This window comes from Lactuca sativa, chromosome 8 (assembly GCF_002870075.4).
Source record: "Lactuca sativa cultivar Salinas chromosome 8, Lsat_Salinas_v11, whole genome shotgun sequence".
In the NCBI taxonomy this organism is placed as follows: Eukaryota; Viridiplantae; Streptophyta; class Magnoliopsida; order Asterales; family Asteraceae; genus Lactuca; species Lactuca sativa.
The window spans coordinates 120,174,314-120,194,248 of NC_056630.2; the positions used below are offsets into that span (position 1 = coordinate 120,174,314).

The following is a 19,935-nucleotide window of genomic DNA, read 5'->3' on the forward strand; positions in this document are numbered from 1 at the left end:
TTAGAAAAAGTAGAAAGGAGTATGAAGATGAGAAAAGATTGGGTGTTTAAAAATTATGTTTGTGTGTCTATTTATATGTAAAATAAAAAAGTTATTTTTTACATAATGAGTACTGTTCACCAATAGTAAAAAAAATGACCGTTCCATCGCGTTACGAACACTACTAGAAAAAAAGCCTTTTACGACGCTCATTGTGCGTCGTAAAACGCTCAGACGACGCGCAAATGCGTGTCAAGGAAGGCCCTGTCATAAAGAGAGACGACGCGCATTTACGACGCGCATTTATGACGCGCATTTACGACGCGCGGTTACGACACGCAATGCGTATCAAGGAAGGCCCTGTCATAAAGGAAGACGATACGCATTCGCGTGTCGTAACCTTACGACGCGCGTGTTAATGACACGCAATGCGTATCAAGAAAGCCTCTGTCAAGAAAGGCCATGTCATAAATGAAGATGACACGCATGTTTGCGTATCATAATTTTAAATGTTAAAAAAAGTATTTTTTATAGATTTACTAATTTTCAAATTAAATTTGCATTTAATGCCTCACAATATAAAATAAAATATCATATACAAAAAATATAATTCATTTCATAAAATTTAATGTCTTACAATTCTATTTGTTACAATATATAAATTTACATGATGTGTAGTGGAACAAACAATGAGATACGCATACAATGGAGATGGATAACAAGACATCAAAAAGGAAAAAGAAGGGCAAAAAAGTAAAATACGAGGCCACGCATGAGAAGCTCAGCTACTTTAGCAGCAACTGTGTTACGTGCAGCATCCTTGCTAGCCTGAGAATGAGATGCATATCAAAATATCAAAGTTGTTAAGTAACTAGTTCCTTTTGTTTACTTTCCCAAATATTTTTTAAACATCATTTATCCGTACAGCACTCAAAGTAAGAAGACATACCTCACCCCTTATCAGCAATGGGTTTCTTCCCTCATCAATTAGGACATAATCAAGTTCATCAACTATTGCAAAATGCAATGGTTTTGGCCTGATAACAATTGTGCTATTATTAATCCAAGAGACACTTCAAATGAAATATGCCTTAGTAATTAGTATTAGTATGAAAAATGTGGTAATACCATCTCATAACAAGTTGCAATTACAGACGATAAAATCCCAACAAGCATCTACAGTGAAAACATATTAATCCAAGGGCAAATATGTAATTTTATATTCATGTCTAAAAAAAAGCATACCATGGAATAAGCAGCATACGGGAAGTCTGAAACTCCATAATGCAAACCATCAACAATAAAAGCAAAAGCATTCAAAGGCTGACTAGCACTCACAAACTTTTTTCACAAAATCAAAACGCATCAGAAATATATATATATATATATATATATATATATATATATATATATATATATATATATATATATATATATATATATATATATATATTTATATTAACAACAAGGGTATTATATGGAGTTTACCAAAACCCCGGTTCTAGCAATCGCCAATACTCCAATGTCCTTAGTGAACAGTGTGACTATGGAACCAAATGAAACTCCCAATATTGCAGCCAAAGTAACACCCATCACAAAACCAATCTAAAGAAAATAATAAAACATTAATTAACTTTTATAAAATAAAAACATCTTTATATATTATATAAACAAAATAATTATTAATTAACATTACAGTCAACACGAAGTATGTGATATCCTTCACAGATCTATAATTCCCTTTTGAAACCGAACTAGCAATCAACGCCTAAAACAAAACAAAACAAAAAAATGGTTAAGAAGTCAACTAACTGACAAATAGTCAAACATTTTCCTTAAACTATATGTCAAGTCAAGTCAAAGTCAACATTTGGTGAATTTATACCTGACCAGATGCAGCCAACGCATCTGTAATAAGGGAAACTGCCAACCAAACTTGCAGACATATATATGATGAAGCAGTAGAGTAGAGTACCTTGAGCATTTCATTTTGTGCTGTCAGCAACTGGTCCCGCCCTTGCAACTGTACCATACTCATCTTACCAGCAAGTATGTCTGCTTCTTTCCCGCCCAGGAAATTTGTTTTCTTTATTCATTTAAGAACCAAAACCCTAAAAAACATTATATAGAATTATAAAAACTTCAAGAAAAGTCAAAGGGAATAATACCTCAAGAATATGTAGACGTCAATTCACAGGCAATTCAGCATTTAACACAGCAGATTTTATACCAAACTGTCAAAAAATATATAAAAAGTTTTATTAAAATCTATAATAGGTAAAAAAAGATTAATTTAATGGGAAAAATAATACTTGCTCAAAGTTTTAGTCTAAAACTTGTGTCAATTGTATTTGTAAATATAAAAACTTTCTTTTGAACAAGATCCAACTTCAAAATTGCAAGAATGTAAAGAAGCTTATCTCGATAACTACATTGTATCTAAATATAAAAGTAAAAGAAATAAATAAAGATTCAAGAAACTATAAAATGTATTAAAGAAATGCCCTAAAATAAGTTTGTTAAATAAGTATACAAGATTTTAGCTCTTAAGCTCTTACCCAAAATTGCTGAACATTTTTGGGGACAATTTCGTCCTTTCCATCACCAACTTCTGCTAAAGTAAGAATATAGGGATTGTGTAGATAAAGCTTCTTCAAGCTTTCAACATCATCACTGCAAAAATTTCATCAGAATTAATTGAATGAAGAAATTGCAGGGGTAGAAATGGAAATACCATCTTATAAGAAGTGATAATGACACAAACAAACCTTGAGGTAGCAGCCATGAGAAGGCATTGACATCTTTTAGGAATGTGAGTTTTGAGATCTTTGAGATTCTTTTCATATCCATATGTAAAAATAAGATCTGCCTGATTTACTAACATGAATCAGTACTTTAATAAAGAGTATTATAAATGTTACAGAAAGAAAAGAATCCATACCTTATCAAGAATAATAATTGAAAGATAATCATGAACGGATTTTGCTTGAAGAACACCTGATGAAAGACATCTTTGGACACAAGCTGGAGTAGAAACAAAGATATAAGGAGGCCCTGACAATGATGTCGCCTGAAAATTGGAAAACAAAAGCAAAAATTACCAATTTACCGTTGATCTTTATAATATTGAAGAACAGAATTGGATTTTGTATAAAAAATTTACAAAAACTAACCATTTCAGAGAAACTTGGTTCACCCGTTAACTGAAACTTTATTTGGCAACATCATTTTTGCAAGAGGAAGTAATGCCCCTTGAGAAATCAGAATTTGTCTCGGTTCTTCACCTTCTCCTGCAACATTTCCTAATGCTTAAGCACACTGCTCTGCAACAGGCACTGAACTCTTTTTTGGATAACAATTACAAAATTAGAATTACGCCATTGAAGTGATATGAAAAAATCAAGAAATATTAAAAACTAAGTACTTAACACTAACCTCCAATTTGAGCAATGAGTAAAGGTAATGCAGACAATTAAGCTCTTGTTTCTTTAGGTTTTCCAGCAGCTGTGTTTGTAAGACACCAAGCTGCTTCAAGCAACTGTATTATGGATCCAGAATAAAAATTAAAACATATTAAAAAGGGTATGCTAAAAAGAAAGAAGGTCATTACTAATATTATTATTGTTTATTACCTGCTCATCATGGGAACTGCTCTGTAGATAAGAGGGGTATCAGATCTTCAACAAAATGGATATGAATGTGTAAAGCTTCCAGTCTTGACCAGCCCGCCCTTGTCCTGTGCACCATCCATAATAAAAAGAATCATAATTTGTTTTACGCATTTGCCCCTGTTCATAATCATATACCATTCAACTATTCTTGCCTTCACTTCATGAATAATATATTTATCTGTACGCATCTTTTGGAGACCTGTTCAAGTAATAGTTATTGGCAACCAATTTTTCCTGCATAACCCAATTATTAAAAATTAAAAAATAATAATAAATTTAAAAAGTACAATAATGCCCTTATTGATACGCACCAGATGAGACTGCACATTTGCCATCTTCTTTTCATCAAACTCATACTCTTTAACAGGTACTTTTGTAGCCTTTTAACATACAACAACAATACTAGTATCAAAAATGGATTACACAAGATGAGACAGGGGCCTTGATTTGATAATCAAATATTGCAATACTCAGTGAAGCAAATAATCAAACACTTAGTGGGCAGTAAAAACTTAATTGTGTTGATTGAAAAGAAGTTTAGGGACGTAAAGGAGAAGAGGAGAACCTGAATCAACGAATTTGGCATATGGTTAGATGTTTTTACCAGAGACGGTAACAATGGTACTCATAGAGAACAAGATTAAGAAGCAGACACTACATTGATTTTCTAGAAAGAAAATGGCAAACAGTTAGTAATTGATCCAAAATCAATAATCGGCACATCACCTGCACTCGAATTGATGACATCGTTAGCTTCCCGAAACTCCAGCGACACTGTTACTTGGCCTGGACTCCGGCGACTCATCTGACCTACACCACGACGACGTCAGTTGTACCAGCGACTCATCTAATCCCAAATCTGATCTTCAACCTTCGGTTTCTAATCTTCAACCTCGAACTTGAGCCCTATAGCTCCTCACAACCCCTTGACAACCTTTGAACGCCACCTCACACCCTCACCTGCAAATAAAAAAAGAAATAATAAGAAGGGAGAAGAAGGGTTGTGATCGAGCTAGAGGAAGAAAAGAGGAAGAATACGCACATCATTTCTTTCTTCTTTCTTCTTTTCGCTCTCCAACTCTGGCTATAAATATGAAAGCGCAAGAGATATTGAGAGGAGTGAGCGGGGTACTTCAAAATTTTGGGGGATTTTCCATGTTTCTAGTGGTGGCGGCTGCTAGGTTTTACAGAGAGTAGTAGGGGAGAAAATGAAAGAAGATATTACTATTTCAAATGTGTTATGTTTGATTAGGGTTTGCACATAGAAGGAAGTGAAAGTCGATCGGAGAAGAAGGGGTTTGCAGAGAGAAAGAAGGGAGAGAATGAAGTTGATTTGGCGGGTGTAGAGAGTAGAGAGGAAGAGGAAGCGGGTGTTCAAAATTTTGGGGGATTTAGTTTCCCCCCTGAGTCCAAACGCGTGTTTATTAAAATTATAAAGCGACATTTGTAGAGGACGCCCTTTTTATTATAGGTGCCCTCCGTGTTTTTAATATTTTTACATCAGACACTAATTTAAGGGTACTCAGTAATGCGCGACCTAAATCCTTAAAATTTTTGAAGAGATGACACTTTTTTAATGTCGCTCTCTAATGCGTAACATAAATCAAAGAGCGTCGTGTTTTGCGCGTCGTAAAAGGTCTTTTTTCTAGTAGTGGAATCGTTATGTGGGCATCGAAGGGCAACAAAATCGCTGGTAACAAATGAAAACAAAAGGGGGGTGTATTTAGCCATGACCACGAAGTTTTGGTCTTTCCACGTCACAATCCACTGGTAGTCACTAAAGGCATGGTGACCACATTCATGACCGATGACCCATAAGCCAGTAAGAATGCTTGCTTGGCAGAACCAGTAAACTGGCCATGCTAAGTAAGCTAGAGGATAAGGAAGAATAGGAATATATTTATCGGCAAGGAAGTAGAAGACGTAAGCAACAACGAGATAATGAACAACATAGTAAGATGAACGGATGAGAGATCGCTCGAAGCAATGAGCAGGGATTGCTTTCTGTAGATCACTTAATGAGAATGGTGGCTCAACTGGGACACGTTTTAGTATATCGTTGGCCTTACTTGGATCCAACATATTACCACCTGCACCCATGTTGCTTTTAGATGATTTATCTGCAAATGAAAGAGTAATATGAGATTTATGCAAAGTAAATTAGAGAGAATTACAAGAACTCAAAGCCCGTGTGGAAGAAACAGAGATATCAGGGAAAAATTACGTTTTGTTTCTCTTCAGCTGTAGTTCTGATTGGGTTCACCATGCTTCATATATTATTTATAGTCAAGAGTTGCCAAAATAATGGGCCTCTCTCTCTCTCTCTCTCTCTCTCTCTATATATATATATATATATATATATATATATATATATATATATTCAGAAATGTTTAACACATTTACGTCGTATGTATTTGTAAACTTATTAACAATATATATATATATATATATATATATATATATATATATATATCACTATTCTAATAAAAGAATAGATTTAATCTCCTATTGACGAGTGTCATATAATTAAAACTCTTCATTAATGCTATATATATCATTTATTATGCCACTTGTCAACCTATTAATTATCAATTTCAAATTTCAAATTCTAAAATTCCACTCTAATTATATTAAATTAATAATTGATTATCCATTTCAAATTTCAATTTTTAAATTTTCCCACTCTAGTTGCATTAAATTAATAATTGATGTTTCATTTTAAATTTTAAATTTTAAATTTTCTCGTGCTAATTATATTAAATTAATAACAATAAATTGAAAAATAAAATAAAATCAATACATATTATATGATATATAATTTCACGTATTTATTTAAATCAATGATTATAATTTAATATAACTAAGAAAATATCTCTTAGGTGATAGTTTATTTAAAATAATTAATTAATAATTTTGATTTTTTTGATATTAAAGTTTAACTAATTTTATAACCGTGGTTCTCACGGGTTATAAACTAGTATATATATATATATATATATATATATATATATATATATATATATATATATATATATATATATATATATATATATCCTAATAAATAAAAATGATTTTGCCACATGTACTTTTTTATTTATTTTTACACTTGTTAATTTGTAGATTTTTTGAATTATTTAATATCCACTTGTCATTTTTATAGAATTTTTCATTTTTAGTCAAATTACACCTATTAAATACCATCTCATATTAATTAATTTTATTAATATATTAATTAATGTACATAATAACTTTTTATTTATGAATTCCTTTTTCTATTAATATATTAATTAATGTATATTTATATTAATGTAGATAATATATTCCATTTGTGAATTAATATTAATTAATTTTATTAGTATAGATTAATTAAGATTAAATTACATAAAGGGTCCATGTGATTTACCAAAGGTCACGAACTCAGTTGTTACTTATTTTATTATGAACATGGTCCTTGTGGTTACCAAAACTTGCATGAATGGTCTTTTTTTTTGCTTACACCTTTTACTTTTGGACCTTTTAATAAACCCGTGTAATACACGGGTTACACACCTAATATATATATATATATATATATATATATATATATATATATATATATATATATATATATATATATATATATATATATATATATATATTTGTTAATCAGTTTACAAATACGACGTAAATGTATTAATAATTTTAAATTCATCAAACGGGATGTAATCAAACCTACTTATAGAGAAAGACTATGGCCTAACGACATTTAACTAACAAAAAAATGTTTATCCACTGTCTTGATTATAAATTTTTTAAGAAATTTCATATATATATATATATATATATATATAATAAAAGTACAAATATCATGTGATTGAATGTTTTAACACACTATCTATATGACTAAGCATACTTACTTAAGGAAGGTTCTAGCACTACAAGAAATTAAAGTACTACCGACGACAGTCGTCGTCGCTAAAAGTGGGGCTTGTCGCCACTAATACTATTAGCGGCGACGTGTCGTCGCTAAAACGTCGACGCTGATGTTGCGTCGGTATTAATCAAATTGTCGCCGCTAATGTTAGTTTGTCGTCACTAAAGACATGTCGCCGCTGATAAGCAAATGTCACCGCTAAAGACCAGTCGCGGTAATAACATATTGTCACCATTAAAGGCGTCGCCGGTATTGGTGTTTTCTTTTATATATATATATATATATATATATATATATATATATATATATATATATATATATATATATATATATATATATACTTCACATTAAAATTGAAAAAAAAAACTTGTATGATATTAATTAATCTAATCTTACATCATTCCATTCCAAAATATTAATACAAATATCCGTTTAAAATACTCGTCCGATTTAACATATAACAAAATATCGAAAATATTAGTTTAAAATACTTGCACAGATAAAACATAAAAAAATCGTACAACTATCTACTCGTCATCATTGCTCTCCCCGTTTCCTCCAATTTCATTTCGTTGTGGCAACGAACGAAACCAACCTTCAAGTGCAGCACTACATGTCAGATCTTTTAACATTGTTTGAAGCATTTCCAACTACAAATAAAACAACATAGTCTTATAAAATACCAATATATCAAACTATAATCAAACTAACAATTACCAATATATAAACTATTATCAAACTAACAATTACCAAATTTTGAAACTATTACTAAACCAACAATTATCAACATTTTAAACAATTACCAAAATTAAATAGTTTTGTCACCTGCGATTGTGGTGGTGGTTGTGTTAGTAGTTGTTCTTGATCGTACATCGACACAACCGTAGAAGGTTTACGCCCGATGCCTCTGATATGGCCACGTCGAACACCCAATATTTTTTCAAAAGAATTTTGTGTATCCTTTGGTGTTAGACCGCTGGCTTCAGAAGAAGCTTGAGTTTGTTGATTGATCTCAAAGAGTAAAGCATTTTGTATTTTCAAAAAATAATAATTATAATAAAAATTAGATTACTAACTACCCCTTGATGATATAAGCACTTATATGAAAATACAAATTAACCACTTACGTATTGTTGCTCGACTTCAGGACTACTAAACACCCCTTGGCGATCAGTGTTGGCCTTACGAAATGCTTCGATTCGAGCGATGTCCTATTTAACATTAAAAATTAGATTAATAATAATTTAAATAAACAGTTAAATATATCATAGCTTATTTCTTTGAAACATGCATTGCTATACGAGCACGATCCCCCTCTGTTTACAACTTGTTGTTGTGCACAGACTCCTTTGTTTGACGCCGACCGCTTTAGAAATTCAGGAGTTTGAAAATGCTCGACTGCTTGCGCCCAATTTTCACGTGACATACCACCAGGGGGGTTGGCTAATGCCCTTGGTATATCTATAAGCCCCCCGACATTCTCAAAATAAGTATGCGCCTTATTTTTCCAGCCTCTATAAATTCTTTGCAAGGTCGCATCAATGCTCTGCAACAACTGAGCACGCTCGGGATCCAAGTTAACCTTATCTAAATCAAACTTATTCTACAAATACAAAAAAGTTAGTTAAATACCAATTAGAACTAAATTTAAAATATTGTCCAAGTTACCTTTAAATGAACCACTGTGGCATTCCTTAAAGCGGGGGAAACATTATCCTAACCAGATACGTTCAAAGGGATGTTCGTCCATATATACTTCCCAATTTCACGGGTAAACCAATTACCATAGTTCCCGACAGGGGAATATGTCAGCTCCCTATCGAAATCCAAATCTACAGGCTTTCCCTTGTTTTCCTGTATTATCTTTGATAGTTGAATGTTTTTTGCTAGGCCTCTTCTTTTCTTAGGAACCTCAGCTGAAAAATATAATTAAAAATATTAGTCACGATAGCTTATAATAAATGGATAAAAATATCTAACAAATATATCATAATAAGACTTAGGAATCGTTTGATAGTTGCTGACTGGGTTAGAGATGACTTGGTTAGAAGCTGACTAGGTTAGAAATGCTGACTGAGTCCATATCTGACTGAGTTTATGCTGTTTGATTATTTATCTGAATGGTTGTGCTGAATGAAAAAATGACCATATTAACCTTGTGTTGTCTCTTGTGCTGGATAAAAAAAATTATAAAAACACAAATTATCATATAAAATCCAAATTAAACATACATCAATTAAAATCCAAATACAAAGTGTAAAACAAAATCCAAATACAAATTGTCATGCATAATAAAAAAAAGTACACCATTTAACGTGAACCATTTGAAAGTAACTTATTAGCAATCTGGTCACGCAAAAGAGTCATATAGTTAACGGCTTCTGAACCTCATTCTATGCCTTCTATGTTTTAACCCTCATTTCCTCCACCACCCACATTATGAATAACCATAGTGTGTTGTTCAAAGTTCGTAAATAATTCGTCTTCAATATCGTATTTCCTTATAAAATTATGGATCGCAACACAAGCAATGACTATGTCTCTTTGCACTGGAAAAGGATAAGGAGCCATTTGTTTTAAAATTAAAAATCTCGTCTTCAATACACCATAAGCACGTTCAATGTAATTTCTAAGTTGTGCATGAGCATGATTGAACATTTCTTCCTTAGTCAAAGCTCCGTTTCTTCGAAAATCGGCTAACCAATACCTAGTATTGCGGTAGGGAGCCATAAATCCATGGGTGTTGGTGTATGCGGCATCACAAAGGTAATATTTATCTGTAGATGTATGACAAATTTATCATATAAATAATATAGATAATAAGACGTATAGTAAAGTTACAAACCTGGTGGAGGGAATGGAAATTCGGAAGTTGGGTTAAATGCAACTTCTTTCAAAACTTTAGAATCATGTGCTATGCCCTCCCATCCAGCCCATACAAAGGTGAATATCATATCAAAATTACAAATTCCAATTACATCTTGATAACATTCACCTTTTCCTCTTCCCCTATAACGAGTTTGTTGATCAACAGGCACAACTGCATGTACAAGTGTTCCATCTAGTGCACCTATTGCTCCGGGAAATATCTGCATTAGCCGTCTATGTCGTTATGAGGTATTTCTTGTTGAATTAGACGAGGTTGGTACTATAATTTCTCGTGCAAAACACATCATTGCACGTAAGACCTCATGAAACATTGATGAATCGTTTGTGTGGAGTGATGAAATCTTTCTTTAACGGCTCGAAAATGTTCATTATGTCCTATAACATGTTAAAACATAGCCATCTTCTCTTCAACGCTTATCGTCCTACTAGATTGCAACCAATTACTTTGTGTAAAGTGATTGCATAATAGTACAAATGCATCTTGTGAAAGACATATCATATCGTAACATTGTATAGGACATCCGTGTATCAAATCTTGCGTATACACATATCCCTTTGCTACATGTTCGCTAGCTCTTATTCTTTTAATTATTCTTTGCCTTTGTTGGACCAACATCAACCAATACCACGAGAATATAAGAAAATATAAAAATTCACCTTCTTTATCCATGTGTCCTGTTAGATGTCAAATACAAATTACAATTTAATCAATAACATAACAATCAATAACATAACAATCCATAACATAACAAACCGTAACATGTAAATACGAAAAGCATAACATTCCATAACATATAAATTCATATAACATAATCGCACCTAAGAAAAACAATCCATAACATAAGTAAACCATATAATACTAATGTCTAACAATGAACCATAACATACTAAAGTCAAACAATGAACCATAACATACTAAAGTCAAACGTAACATGTAAATACTAAAGTCGACCAACTAATCCAAACTTTCTTCCCGCATTTGTTACCCACGACTCACAAGTTGACAAGTTAAGGCGCAACCAAATTTTCCTATTACCAGCACTTTCAGCAAATAACATAAGAGCAGTGGTGTATTTCAGATCATATTCTCCCCACTCCAAGCTTGTCAACTTCGCCATACAAGCATCCATCTCCTTGTCAATATTATTTGCTTCGGTGAATGCTTGTGCAGCCTTGATAATCTCTTTTCCAACTTCTTTCAACTCATCATCAAGTGTGGTTTCTTTAGGACCATTTCGTTTGCCCCCTTGTTTTTTGTCCGCCCAGATAATTCCTCACTAGTAGGTTGAGGTACTGTTGAGCTTGGGGTATCTGCATGAGGTGCTGGCTCATCCATCTCTGTATCCTCAAAATCATGTGTACTGAAGGTTTCATTGGGATGAGGTAATGTCGAAGATGGCCCCCAACTGTGAACACCGGTCGAGGTCGCCCCATCAAATAGTTGGGTACAAAGTTCAGGGCAAGGGAGGGGTGCATTTCTCAGCTTATCTACATACTTGTTCATCTGTTTGACAAATTTAATAAATATTATTAAAGTAGTAAAAAAACAATCTACTTTAAAAAATATGTATATATGTACCTTCGCTTCCGCTTCCTATTCTTCATTAGTCATGTTAAAAGAATTCATTACGGGATTATAAATATTTCTTGTTTTGTTTTTAAGTTTTAACCACACTGCACACTTTTCTTTTAAATAGTCGTAGTGGTTTTTCATTTGTTTTTTGTCGACAATAAAATTATGATCGGTTTTCAGTTTCTCCGCGACCACAGCCCATGAGCTTGCTTTTAGTCCACTACCCTCCCGGCCATTGCTTGTTAATTCTTGTATACATGCTTCCAAAAAAAAGTTTTGTCCACCAATTCTGACTTCCAACTAACCCTAATTCTTTTATCTGTCATGTCCATTGTAAAAAGAAAAAAAAGCTAATCATCCACATAACACACATTTACAAATAAATCAAGCATAAATGTGATAAGCTAATCATCCACATAACACACATTTACAAATAGCTAACACTATTTGCCTGATGTCAATAAGATAAAACATATATTTTTTTGTTTAACCTAAAGATAAAACAACTTGAAGACAAGACTTGGGAGATATCATATACACACAGTACATAACTTGAAGACAAGATCTCATATATCAGTTTGGTAATACACATATACCTATGTAACAAATTCTGATCATTGTCTTGAGCATTTTGATCTTACACACATATGCACATAAACATATCATATACACACAATACACAATTCGTTCGATTTAACAACTATATAAGGGGCTGTGATTTCACACATTAGCTCATACAGACTTCATACACAAATATTCATTCCTTTATATAGATAAAATCAGATTTCATAAACAAAAACACATTATGAATTGATTTCATGCTAACCCTTCGTTCTAATTGAATCCAAGAATAATGAAAGAAGTAATTTCAAACTTTGCTTTCAGAATGAAATCATCAATTTGACAGCAAACATGAAGGGTTTTGTGATTTCAGAAAAAAAAACGAAGAAACGTTACCTGTAGTCGAGCTCCTCACTGGGGTTGTGTCATCGTCGTCGGAGCTGTGTTGTCGGCGGCACAGGAGGTGAAGTAGCCGAAAGTTCGAGGACAAATCTTGTTGCTTGTTGTTCGCTGAATATTGAAGGAAGGGAAGAACGATCGGCGATTTTTTTAGTGCGCAGGAGAAGAAATTGCTTGTTGTATTGGTCAGCCTTTTTTTTTTGGACCGAGTCAGCCCCTTGGTCATTGATTGCTTACCGAGTTAGCCACAATGGAGGCCCATCAAACAGTCTGACTCCTAACCGGGTCAGCAATCAGCTCTGACCAAACTGGGTAAGTGCAAATCAAACGACCCCTTACCATCCTGTTCGTGTTGACCACGACCAAAACCTCCAGGAGGTGGTGGATCCCTGGCTCCATCACCTCCATGTCCTAAGCCCATAACATCTGTCATCACGTAGAAGAGTATCGCCCAACTAAACCTCATGCACTAATTCATTATACAAATATAACCTTTATAAAAATATCCTTTAAGTCACTAACAAAATGGTAAGAAATTAATAATTTCTAAAAAATTAATTAATCTAAGGCTTACTTAATCTAAAATAAATCAATATTATAAAAAAATATAAAAATTTTCTTTTTTGTTATTAGTTTAATTTATTAAACTAATTTTATTTTATTTTAATATTAACATTAACTTGATTTTAAAACTACTTTAAGGTGATTTTACAATTAATTCATTATTTTTTAATGTATTTTTTTTAAATTAAGCCAAATGTATACATCGAATTTGCATATTCCAATTTCATCAAATTTCATACAATTAAGCCAAATGTATACATCCAATTTGCATATTTCAATTTTATACAAATTTATACATCTAAATTTCATTTTAAGGCAATGTAATCTAAACATAAATTACAATCCAACAAATATTCATGCCAAATTTCATTTTTAAGCCAATGTAATCTAAACATAAATTACAAAACATACACAAAATGCATAATAAAATTCCCACAAATTTGAAAAAACACACAATCTAACAAAATCCATACAATCCAACAAAATGCAAAACCATTTCATCTCTCAAAATACAAACATCATCACTCAACAAAATTGAAAATTACTCACAATTTATCATCTAAATTAACACCAAAACAGAAAAATCATAAAAAAGAGGAGGAATTCGACCTTGATTGGGGGCAATTTCGGAATGTAGCTCAAGGTCGCCGGTTTTGGGGCTGTGGCGGTCTTGTGACGGTTTTGGGGGAAGGAGGGGCTAGCACCGGTCCCAACAAGCACTTCCTAGTCCACCAATTTGGAAGAAATAAGCGAGATTGAAGAAAGAAAGGAGAGAAAAAACGAGAGAAAAAAGAAAGAAAAGTGCAGAAAAGAAATCGCAAAAAGGGTAAACTGGAATGGGATATCTGCACGCGTATTAGCGGCGACAGAAAATAGCGGTGAAGGATGCGCAATAGTGGCGACACTAGGGCAATAGCGGAGACCAGTGGAGGGAAAAGTCAGCGCATCTTTTCGCTTTCCTCTACAGCCGTTAGATTGAAAAGAAATCGGATGGATGGGGTTAGTTTGACGCGGATCGCTGTAACAAAGCATTAGCAGCGACTCATTTAGTGGCGACACCAGGCAATAGCGGCGACATGTAATGCGTCGATTACATGTCGCCGCTATTGCCTGGTGTCGCCGCTAAAGGCGTCGCCAGTAATGCTAATATTTCTTGTAGTGTAGACGGTTTCTTTGATTTCTAATGAGGTCGGCTTTTAAATAGCATTTAGTGCTCGTCTCCCTCACCAACATCATACGTTTTTAAGCATAGTTACCAAAAGGGTTTGATAGGACAAGTTTGTGTGATGTTAAAAGTGTCTACTTTATACATAATAAAACAAAATCTGATTTTATTATAATGTGAATCTTATGCTTCCCACGGAAACTACGCCTTGTCGTATATTCTTTTGGCACATGCATGTGTGGTTTATCGGCACTTCAAATAAGAATATAGTCGAAATAAGGTGTATGGTAATCTTGATTCTCAAGCTTTACTTGAGCCATATATCATTGTATTTTTGCATGGTCGATTCGCTATTTATATTCATGATCATTGGCTAATGCAGTAGTTAGGGATGAAAGTGGGTCCAAACCCGGACCGGATGGACCCGAACCCGGAAAACCCGGAACCGGTTAACGGGATTTTGTAGAACCGGAAACCAGACCGGTATATAGGAACCGGTTCCGGTTCGGTTCCGGGTACGGTTCCGGGTAAAGTGGGTCTAGAACCGGAAAACCCGGAAACATCAAAGTGGGTAGGTTGGAACCGGATAAAGTGGGTTTAGAACCGGAAACCCGGAAAAACCGGAATTTTTTGGTAATTACTTACTACTTAGTGGGTTGAACTTTGAAAATTTTCATGTTTATATCCCGACTTTGGGTGACTGTAACTCATTGTATATGAAACCAAAATTAACAAAATTATAGTCTAAAATCATGTACAAACTCTAAAATACACTCTGGAAATAGCCGCATGTCAATCCGACTTTAAACGAATGAGATTTTCATGTGTTAACATTTTCACATAATACAAAGTACAAAATGACAAAATTATAGTCTAAACTCATATACAAGCTGTAAACTACAAGTTGGAAAAAACCACATGTCAATCCAACTTCAAACAAATTAGATATGCATGTTTTAAAACTTTCACCGAATACAAAAAAAAAACTGAAAAAGTAAAAACTTCCAGCTTTGATATCTAGACTTTGGAGGACTGTAAGTCAATGAATATAATACTAAAAATGGCAAATTTATTGTCTAAAATCATGTACAAACTCTAAAATACACGTTGGAAAAAACCGCATGTCAATCGGAGTTAAAATGGATGAGATATGCATCTTTTAAACGTTTCACAAAAACCGGTTCCGGCCCTAAAAGTGGCTCCGGTTCCAAACATCGGTTCCGGCTTTTAGACCCGGTTTACCCGGACCCAATGGACGCAAACCCGGATTACCCGGAACCCGGATAAAGCCAATTTTTAAACCCGGAACCAGAACCGGTTCTATATATTCTGGTTCTAACGGTTCTGGTTCCGGTCCGATCCCGGTTCTAAATCTCATCCCTAGTAGTAGTGAATGCTAAATCAGCATTAAAATAGATTAACATGCTATTGACATATGTTGATAAATCTTGTCTATCTAGGAATACCATATAGATTGAGATGGACAATTGTTCTCCCACCAAAATAACTTCATTTTATAATTTTCGGCTAATCACTTTAGACCGTGAAGCCAAATATCCATCCTAGACTTTTAATCAATAATTTGATTACGGGTAATTGTCATAAAAGTTCTCATTTGGTCAAACTAATTTGTTTATGTTTCTTATAGATGAGTGCTCGACTCCCTCCCACACAAACCACTTCATCAAAATTTTCTCTACTTCAACTCCTTTGTGAGATAAGATCAATGATCAAAATTGTCTTGATTGGATTCGTAACCTAAGGATCATTCTGAGATATGAGAAAAATGAGTATGTTTCGGATGAGTATATGGCTGAGGAGCTCTTTGAAGAAGCAACTGAAGATGAGGCTATTGCATATGAAATCGAGTTCTTGTGTTTGATGTTGAAGACATGTCTCCTAAAATCCAAAAGATTTTTGAGAACCTTGGGGCATACGACATGAACGAGAAGCATAATGACATGTTTGAGGAGCAGGATCGGATTGAGAGATTTAAGGTCATGCAAGCTCTTCTAGGTTGCAAGCAACATGAGAATGGCTATATGAGTACCCCATGTGCTAAAAATGAAATGGTAATTTTGTTGGAATAGTGTTCAAGGTCATTAACTATTGATAATATTTCTAATAATAGCAGGGTCCTTTGGGTTGCCCGCAAGACCCAAATTGAGTAGAATAAATAAAGGAGAAATTAGTTTATTAATTATTATGTTTAATAATTAATTAGAAACTAATTGGAAATATATTTTGGGAATTAATTAACAGTTTAATTAATTAAAGGGTTGAATGTTCATTAATCGATAGTTGGTTAATCAGGAATGTTCCAGAATCCTTATGGAATTAGGGTTGGATGAAAATAACTCCATCTTACATGGGAAAGAAGTTACATTTCGTGGTTATGCCTCCATCCCACATGGGAAGGAGTACTAAACCCTAGGAGGCATCCAAGGCTATAAATAGGGCCTTAGGGATTTCATTCCTCCTTGCACCTTGGCTTGAAGTATTCGCCAACCTTTCTTCCTCCCCCTCTTAGGGACGATTTCTAACCCCATTGGGTTTGTGAAATTGACCCATCTCCTAGTTATCTTTATTCCACTCTTTGGTGTCATTGGGTGTGATACCATTAGAGCAATTCTGGTTTGGATCCTTTCATCCAAACAACTCCATGGAGGTTCAAGATCTCAAGCATGGAGATCAAGGGCTACATAAGAGGTATGTATTTTTACTTATATTTAGTTTTCTAAGGTTGATGTAATTAGCACGAAGCCATAGATCCATAGGATGCATGTACACTTAGGTATATCATTGTTTCGATTTTTCCGTTGCCTAGTTTTAGAGTGTATTTGATGTGTAGAAAATCCAACAGTGGTATCAGAGCCATTGGTTCATGGTTACGTTCACCCTAGATCCATGTTTTCTGAAAATACTTGTTTGAAATTGAATGGTAGAAGGATTATTGAAAAATATTGATAATACCTTAGTCGCAACTCACAACGTGAGCTCTGCAGAATTAGGGTTTCAGATTTTTTTGCCATTTTTCGAATATGAAGCTTTATCAAACATGGATAAATACCTAATTTAAATTGTTTTTGTATCTGAAAAATAGATAAATATTATTTAAAATGTTTATTTCAATTTGAATATTTATTTGATAATTGATATATATTATTTAAATGTGTTTATTTGAATTTGGATATTTATCTATTATTTAAATAGTGAATCTAGATATTAATATTATTTGTAATAGAGGTTTATAAATTTGAATATTAACTCCTCATGATTTATTAATTGTTACATTGCATCACCACAATTAATTAGAACTAATAATAGAGTAATAGACAACTAAATTTAAAGAGTTTTAAATTTACCCCTTATATTTATATATATTAGAATTGTGTCTACTATATGTATAAGAAAGTTACAACATGCGCCCTCATGTTTTTAAATATTGAAATGGTCAGTCTTACCATGACGAGGCTCACCTGTTCTAATGTAAGGGTTTAAGGAGGTCTCTATGATTCCTAATGAGGTCGGTCTTACCACCCTCACCGCCCTATTGCATTTTGAGAATGGAGTTACCAAAAGGGTTTGATAGTGATAATGGTCAATATAAAAGTATTCTAAATACAAGTATAAAACAAAATCCCTTTATATTAATAGAATGTTTGTTTATATTATCCATGAAAATTGCACATTCTCTTTATATTCTGTTGGTGTATCTCGTGTGGTTAACTGACATATCAATCTAGAATATAGTTGAGAATGATATGGAACTCGCGAATCTCAAGCATAACTTGAGCCAGGGACCATGCGGTTTTGCAAAGTTAATTCTCAATCTATTTAATGTGAATCTTATGTTATACATAAAAGTTGCACATTATCTTTATAACTTGTTGATGGAGCTCGCGTGGTTAACCGGCACGTCAATTTGAGAGTATAGGTAGAAATGATGTGGAACTCGCGAATCTCAAGCGTAACTTGAGCCGGGGACCACACAATTTTGTATGGTCGATTCACCATATGTTCAATGATCCGCGGCGACCCCGTCATTGAATTTGAGATGAACATAATCCGAGATTAATATGCCATTAATAGTCAATGAATCCCAAAGATCTAGGAGTTTCATAGTGATCGAAACTGGCAAAGGACTTTGCCTACCTAAATAACTTGATGGTGTGTTTACGGCATCCCTTTACACATCATGTAGCCAAATATGGATCCTAGCCTTCTAAAATTTAGGGTAATTATTTTCTAAGGATAAGTAAAACAAACTATATTTGAATTTTATTGAATGATGTCGAAAACCTTATCCACTAAAATCTACTGCTATAAAACCTTTGAAAGGATTAGCTATGAGGATGATCAATGTTGTCAATTTCGTAGTTTGGGAATAGTTCTCATAAACGAAAGGAAAGATCATGCCTTTGTTAAAGCTCTTCATAGGTTACTTCAAACGTTGCATTCTAAATTGTTAGAAAGAGCAATTATCAAATGTACATTGTAAATTGACATATTGAAGTAAAATGGAATTTCCTTGAGTTAGGAGTTGACTATGACTAACTAACATGTACATATCATCAGTGCATTATGATTTTGATATGAACAACTCGGAATATCCATTAAGGAGTTGTGTAGCATGTTGAGGTTTCCTTTTGGAACTAGCATGGCCAATCATAGAAACTCATACTTCAAAACACTCCCATATTTTACTATCATGAATAGATTTGTCAAGAAGAAATCCAATTGCCCATGGTTTAAAAGGCGATTAGTGTGGGTATACCTAATCGAGGCCCTAATACCTAGGACAAAGTAAGGATTATTCTAAGACATGTTCTGATAGCTGCTTGTTTCCATAACAAGAAAAGGACTAAGAAATAAAACTTTCCCAAATGTATATTTGAGGTGATAGGACTGGAACATGAAGAAGTTAAATTTAATCATGGATCACAAGCCCGTGCTACTTTCCATTGGATCAAAAGATAACTAGTTCATCCATGTTTGTTATTCAAACAAATATATGGATTTATAATGCCATCAAAAAATTACTTTTAAACCTTGAGTGTGTTACTAAGGATTAGTGCTGACATTTGCAAGAATGTGCAGTCACTAAAATGAAGTAAGAAGACTAAAACATGGAGAAGATAATTTGATCATGAATGCGAAGCCCTTGCTACGTTCATCGGCTCAAAATACAACTCTTATAATTGAAATTGTTTATACTATG

General features: G+C 33.5%; 1 protein-coding gene and 2 long non-coding RNA genes across 3 annotated transcripts; all 3 read right to left on the reverse strand.

Annotated features, from left to right (window-relative positions):
- Positions 1-597: 597 nt before the first annotated feature.
- On the reverse strand, positions 598-1,928 carry LOC128127981 (uncharacterized). The gene is made up of 6 exons (XR_008225580.1): positions 1,865-1,928; positions 1,676-1,747; positions 1,468-1,584; positions 1,108-1,320; positions 929-1,016; positions 598-807 (listed from the first exon to the last, which is right to left on the reverse strand). It is a non-coding gene; the product is annotated as an uncharacterized LOC128127981 (long non-coding RNA).
- A 219-nt stretch (positions 1,929-2,147) lies between these two features.
- LOC128127828 (DEAD-box ATP-dependent RNA helicase 16-like) lies at positions 2,148-3,619 on the reverse strand. Its single transcript, XM_052766531.1, has 6 exons — positions 3,612-3,619; positions 3,415-3,517; positions 2,921-3,049; positions 2,748-2,848; positions 2,538-2,637; positions 2,148-2,213 (listed from the first exon to the last, which is right to left on the reverse strand). The coding sequence occupies exons 1-6, from the start codon at positions 3,617-3,619 to the stop codon at positions 2,166-2,168; spliced, it is 489 nt and encodes a 162-aa protein (XP_052622491.1). The 3' UTR covers positions 2,148-2,165.
- Positions 3,620-3,633: 14 nt separating this feature from the next.
- Positions 3,634-5,048, reverse strand: LOC128128061 (uncharacterized). Its single transcript, XR_008225663.1, has 3 exons — positions 4,693-5,048; positions 3,962-4,610; positions 3,634-3,884 (listed from the first exon to the last, which is right to left on the reverse strand). It is a non-coding gene; the product is annotated as an uncharacterized LOC128128061 (long non-coding RNA).
- Positions 5,049-19,935: the final 14,887 nt, after the last annotated feature.